Source organism: Poecilia reticulata, linkage group LG12 (assembly GCF_000633615.1).
Source record: "Poecilia reticulata strain Guanapo linkage group LG12, Guppy_female_1.0+MT, whole genome shotgun sequence".
Lineage (NCBI taxonomy): Eukaryota > Metazoa > Chordata > Actinopteri > Cyprinodontiformes > Poeciliidae > Poecilia > Poecilia reticulata.
In genome coordinates this window covers 24,504,827-24,511,646 of record NC_024342.1, presented here as the reverse complement: position 1 = coordinate 24,511,646, position 6,820 = coordinate 24,504,827, and the positions used below count along the sequence as shown (strand labels likewise).

Here is a 6,820-nt window from a genome sequence, read left to right as displayed (position 1 = left end):
TTTTTACTTGCATTGAAGGCTTGTTACTTGTGACATTTCATTCATTTGTACTTTTTATTACAGTCAGGACTTAAAAAACGTCAAAGCTAATCTTTTAACCTAMRTTTCCATCAATTGGTGTTATCACTTCTATAAACCAAGTTTTGATACATCTGGCCGTTTCCATGCCGCAAAGGTCCCTTCAGTCTTTTCTTCCAATTAGCATGTAWGTTTGTGTGYGTGATTTCAAATCCTTGGGTTAAATTTGGATTATTTTTGTTTTGCACAGAGCTATCCCCTTAATCAGTTTTTAATTTACATTAGCTACCTTTTCTGTCATTTCTACTGAAGCACTCTAAAGTGAATGCCTCTCAAAGGAGTCTAGATAAATAAAGCATGATTGAAGCATGAAACCCAAATGACCAGAAGAATCAGGTGACTTCCAGCCAGGCCATGTCCTCATTTGAAATGAGGTCAAAAGATTCTGAGGCCTTGTTTGGCTGAGAGGTGCACAATATTGATCTGTTTGCCACTCAGCACTTGAAGGGGGAGCTCCCTTTGGACCTAGGAGACTTCCACATGTGAAACCGCTAAAAATATCACATTTCACARACCGAACACATGTCGACGCCACACAAATTGCAGGCCCTTTATAATAGGACCGTTTTTCCTCCCACGCCCTCATTGAACAGCGTAGCTTTGAAACTTTTTGAAAGGCTTTTGTTTGGAATTATTGTGCATGATTTCACAATTAGTCTGCCAGAAAACCAAAAATAGAAACTTTTCACTTTTGGGTCATTTTAAATTCAGTTTTGTACCCTTAGAATATGTAATTCCATCATGCACCCAGCTCTAAAACAAGCTACATAAATACTCCAGGCAACCCAGTTAGCGATGAACTAGAAAARGCACTTTCCCCCTGCCCAATGGTTACCTTTGGCAGGCAGATGATTTGAGCAGGACATGAAAATATTTGCCAATTATGGTCTCTTCCCTTCATAAGCCTTTTCCAAGYCAGCTGGACTCAAAACAAGGACAGAATCATGTCCCTTTGTTTGAACAACATTGGCTGAGGTTTTCTTAGCGTGTCAGCTCACCATGTTTGTTTGGGGTCGTTTTAGTCCATTTCGACATTCGTTAATCATTTCCTGATCTTCAGATGCRTCAGCTCACATTAGCACTTTAATAGGTTTGCATTAGGGATCACATATTCCACCCATCAAGCAGTGTAAAGGTTAAAACCAGAGTTCATTTGGTCACAATGGTCAATTTAATGAGTCACATAGTTCTAAAACTTTAGTGCAAGTATTAACATCTAAAATTGCACCCTCCCAGTCATGTTTCAGTGACAACATGCAGATTTGAAAAAGATTAGTTTATTTAAGTTTAATTACATTCAACATATTCTAAGACAAGGACAAATGTCAACAGCAATTCAATAAAGTTGTAATGACAAATGACTTTTTAAAAAGGCACACCTACAGAACAGGGGGATATATGTGCATGCACAAGACCCCATTACATAAAAGCAGTAGTTGCACCTCCACAGTTCAGTGGTAAACATTGTACCTGATTTAACACCTGTCACAGCATATAGAACAATTATTGCTGTAATAAAAGTGAACTATGTGCATTTCTCACAGTAAGTATTGAAGCAGCATGTAGAACACAGACTGAAGCCAAGCAGTTGCAAGACACTTTTTAAAAAGAACCATTTGCATAATTGTAGATATTGCCATAGCAGGGACTTTGTAGTACATGTTACCAGTTCAAACAGAACCCACCATTCTCACTGTACAAAATTCTAAGACATCCCATCGGTAGGGCGTGTAGAGATATTCCTTTTAACACTGATGGGCCAAGTCCAGTTGAAATGTACCATTATAAAAATACAACTCAAGAGAAAGTGTATATAAAGTCAACATTATGGGAATTTGATCATACATCWATAAAATCATCCCTATGGTAGAACAAGTGTAGTCTAAGAAACTCAAATAAATGTTGAGCTTTAAAAACTATTGTGAGTGTAATTGATTGAGCCCTAAAATACACCAACTTAAACTTTGAAATGACRTTTACAAGCAAGCCAGATAATTCTTTCAACCAGATCTGGCCCAGTTATCAGGAAATGTTTCTCAAAAACCAATGCTTGATAGAATTTAAAAATCAATGAGTAAATAAATCATTTACCTGGTCCAGTCCATAATATCATTGACCCTTCTAGCCTCAGTGTTCGTGTCTTTAGTTTTTGCCTCAACGCCTCTTACAAGAAACCCCAACATTTGTGCACAAGCAGAGTCTCTCTGTTGCCCGTATCCAATAAGCGATTGCCACACTCCTCCCAGCGGCACACTTCTCCCCTCTCCACTATTACAAACTTCCACTCCACATGACTCTCTGCAGGCAGGCTGACCACGGTGGCCCAAAACCCATCTTTCACCTTTTCTAGGGGAACAAATTCCTTCCAGTTCCCCAACTCAAAATGGTTTCCTGTGATAGCCACTTTCTGGTATGGAGAGTACGTGAGATAGTGGATCTGGAAGGTCACACTGACATTYTGGGGCATAGGCTGAACTGCCAGCACCCTCTTGCCAGGTTCTGTGGCTTCGTCAGAAAGGGGAACTGTGTAGTCTTCACACTCATTGACAAGTGGAACATCGGTATATGTGCAAGTGGCATCTACAGAAGAGGAAAYTTGAAAATTTTCTGTAGACACTGGATTGATTTGTGAACTGGGAGGTTTCATCCAAGGAAGGACTTGATCAGTACCATCTGTGATCCACTCATTGTTGTCCATAGTTGCCTCCATGATATTAATTTCTGTGGTTTTGTCCTCTTCCTTGCCTTCTACCTCACGCTTACCTTCAATGACAATTTTTGTGCCCATTTTTCCCAGGTCTACATTCAAGCAGAAATCAGTGGTTGCATCTTTTGCAAGTTTCCCAACTGTGGTGTTGAAACTTTCAATCTCACAGCACGTCTCACCGACTGTACAAGAGTCATCATTGGCTTCGTCAGTGTTCTTGATGTGGGGTTGTGAATCATTTGAAGATTCAGGCATTTCATCTGTTGGTTCTTTGATGACAGCACATGACTCAGCCATTGTAGTTTGAAGTTCAGCCTGGTCCTCAGATGGTAGAGGAACACCCAATGCCACAGGCAACAAGACTTCAGAGATTAAAGGATTCTCAACATCAGGCAAATCAGGGCTGACGGCCATGCTCGAAATCCCGCTCTCTACTCCAACATCAGGAGAGCACCAAGTTAAGTTGCATGGATTTTCATAAAACAGCAGTTGGACTTCATCAGGCTGAGGTTCCACAGTCTCAGCCATGACTGGGGCAGGATCACTAGGGACCTCAAGAAGATCTGCATTTTGCATTTGTTCACCTTCTTGGTCTTGGAAGGAAGACAAGACACCATCATCTGGACAAGACATTTCCATTGACACAGATGCAGCAGAACTGACATCACCAACAACTGCATCAGGTGAAGACAAAATTTCCAMATTTTCTTTAGAAACCAGGATGTCATTTATAGTTTCATCAACTTCACCGTGAGGACATGTAAGACCACAGAGGGCATCAATTGTTGCTTTAGCCAATTCAGAAGTAACATCATCTTTAATTTTGTCTTCTGGCTGTAGACCAACTAATGGCAGGGCTTGATATTCATGATAAATAGTTTCTGGCTCAACTGACAAACATGATGGGACAGGACTGAACACAACAGCAGTTTCCTGTGGTGCACTAAATGAAGCCATCTTAACATCCTCAACATTCTTACTGCAGGTAGAAGAATCTTGTTCAAGTTTCAGTTCTTTGCTAGACTGTAGAACAGCACAGCTAGCTGACAACTCTACAAGATTGTTTTCAGTTGCATCACTATTTGGACTCTGTTCAGAAGCTGCACAGTCAATGGCTGGACTTGTGATAGTCATAGGTTGGTTACTGTTGTGCTTCTGCAGTGCCACATTTTGAGAGTCTTCACTGGCAGGGTGTGGTTTATGRAAGCTAGCGATGTCAAGTACTGAAATCTCATCTTGATTTTGGTAGAGAGGGACTCATCCATGTGTACAGCAGGCTCTTCAAAGTAACCCTCAAGCTTGATTGAATCCGAGTCGGCCTGATTTAGTATATAGTTTCCATTTGAACTCACTGAAGCATTTTCTTCAAGGCAGATTGGACGGTTCAAAGCACACAGATTTTCTTCATCCTTACAGGAAATTTTAGTTGACACATCTTCCACAGTCACCTCCTTTTTCTGTGATCTTTGTACCTAAACAGCAAAAAATTGACACCCAATTAGTTACAGGCCAAGTATACCACAGTGCACAATTGGTCTCCCACCAACATCAGCTCATGACAATYGTCTAAATTTGGTACTCACCTTTTCTTCATTTGCAAGACTCTCAGAAACMWCTACAGGCTCCAAGGACCCACTATGTTTTCCCTCTGCATCATTTGGCCTTTCAACAAGATTATGTTTGTAGCTTTCATTCAAATTCCTCACTTCACAAGTGTCATCTTGCAGGCTCTTAATGGTCTCCTCCACATCTGTTTGAGTAACACCGGAAGTGTCCACCGTCGAGGCATTCTGGAGTTTCTCTTGTTTAGAAGACCGAGGACTTTCCTTAGCGGTGGGACGGCGATTCTTCAGTTTACGCCGACTTCGAATTACAGCTCCATCCCCCGCATTTGAAACCTCCTTAATCACATCTAGAAGGCAAAAATGGAACCCATTTTAACTTCAATAGATGTTTAGGTTGCAATCTTGAGACTACAACTTCAGATGTGGTGACTGTTTGGACTTCAATTTAACCCATATATTCAACTCAATCTACATCAAAAATTGTGACAATGTCAAAGTTTCTGAAGAATAAAGTTGAGCATGAAGTTTAAGATATCACCAACTCCTATTTATGATGGMAATAATTTAAAACTAGAGCAAATAATAAAAGTTGTTTGCYACTTTTGATGAATCGCTCAATTACATCATTTATTTCCATGCATTTATAAAAATCAGTACTCAATTTGATTAAAACTGCAAGTTTATAAAATATTGCCATTGCCCAACTTTTAACATCTTTAGCAAATATCTGCACAATTATGATGGAAGGGCATCAAAGGTGAGGACAAACTTTTTTTTTTTTTCTTAGAAGCAAATTGTGACTTCAGGTTCTTTTCAGGAATGACAAATTAGGTCTACATTAAAGAAATCAACTCCCATGTTCGGATATTTTTAAATCATATTGGGTCCTTCTGACAAAATATTTGAYCCAGTCTGTTCAATATGCAAATGTTATTTGCTCAGCTTTGAAAAAAAAGATAATCTGCATTTTGTCTTCTTAAAACTTAATGTTTGTACTCCAGACCACAAAATAAATGGATTTAAATCAAAAAGTGAGCCTAGGTTTGCTTCAATYGTTTGCCAAGAAAAGGCTCTGGATGGCATTTGTCCTGGGGTGAGTGTTCACATGATTTGGTCATTAAATATTTGCTGAGCAACAAGAAACATTAGCTAAAAATATTCCATATTTATTTGAAAAGTTAATATGAAAGTTACTAGTAAATCACAGGAGCCGTTATCAAAAGTCAAAAAGTTATTTGAAAAAAAAACTTAACTGAAATAAAAATAAATTCATTTTGGATGAATGGTTTAATAAATTTAGCATCAATGGTTGCAACTTTGACAGAGGCATAATCTTAATTGCACTACAGCATTTGTCAAATTAATTTCTTTTAAAACGTTTTATAAAGAGTTTATTACATCTACAACCGTTTAACTACTTTAAATAGTTGTAATCTATATCGTTTTCTTTAAGCATTTGAAATGCACATCTTCAGGGAGGAAGTGGATAACTTCAGGTGTAAGGAGATCAAAGGAGAAGCTCAAATTGTGTCCGTGCCAACTCACAGGACTATAGGGGGAAAAATAAAAAATAAATCGTTTGCCATGGATTATTATCAGTCAGTTGAAATTAGTTGTTAATACTACGAGGAAATTAAGAAACCTTTCACCACTTCCATCATGCTCAGAGACAAGCGGGATAAAGTTTTAGGGTACAAATGACCCATGTAGTTCAAAAGACATTTAAACAAAAACCTATACTATTTTTTGTTACCTTTAAAAGGCAACAGTTTCCCCCCCTCTCCATCAGTGACCGTACCTGTTGACTCCACACGGCTGCCTGCCTCATGCTCTGGACTCGGCTCCTTCTCCGGCTGCACCGCGTCTCTCGGCGCTCCCTGGCTGCTGCTGCTGCTGCCGCCGCCGCCGCTCACGTCTCCGGCTCCGGGTCCAGACTCGGCCTTCCTCCGCTTCCCCTTCACCGTCCGGTAGATAATGAACCCTGCCACTACCGATACCACGGCAATCACTGCCACGGCCACGGCGGGTCCGTGGCGCCCGATCATGCAGAACAGCGAGGCCAGGTCGGTGCGTTTCTCCATCGGGTTGTTATGTTTCAGCTGCATAACAGTGTTCKACTAAACCCGAGTCCCGTTTAAACGCGTGTGGATGCCTCCTGCAGCACAGCACAGCACCGTGGATCCCGGCTCCTGTCTGCCCCAGCAGTCAGTGAATGGAAGCTCCTAATTGCTCCTAAAAAGCTGAGTGGCTGCAGGTGCGATCAGCTCATTGGCTGAACTTAGTCACGGGGAAATGATTTCATTGATGAAATGAGGAAAGAACGGGCGTTTAGGTATCTGCAAACTGTGTCTCATTGATTATTAATTTTCATCTAAAATAAGACTTCTTTTGAATTTGATATACAATTTATTCAGATGCTATAAGTTCATAGTTAATTTAACTACAGGTGACGTCATGTTTCTAGAAAAGA

General features: G+C 40.2%; 1 protein-coding gene across 2 annotated transcripts; it reads right to left on the bottom strand.

Annotated features, from left to right (window-relative positions):
* Positions 1–1,335: 1,335 nt before the first annotated feature.
* On the bottom strand, positions 1,336–6,572 carry stbd1 (starch binding domain 1). Of its 2 annotated transcripts, none has more exons than XM_017307687.1 (3): positions 6,149–6,572; positions 4,369–4,697; positions 1,336–4,257 (listed from the first exon to the last, which is right to left on the bottom strand). In XM_017307687.1, the coding sequence occupies exon 3, from the start codon at positions 3,917–3,919 to the stop codon at positions 2,243–2,245; it is 1,677 nt and encodes a 558-aa protein (XP_017163176.1). In that variant the 5' UTR covers positions 3,920–4,257; positions 4,369–4,697; positions 6,149–6,572; the 3' UTR covers positions 1,336–2,242. Both variants share the same exon structure in this region, with proteins under 2 accessions (XP_017163176.1, XP_008422909.1).
* Between the last annotated feature and the right edge of the window lie 248 nt (positions 6,573–6,820).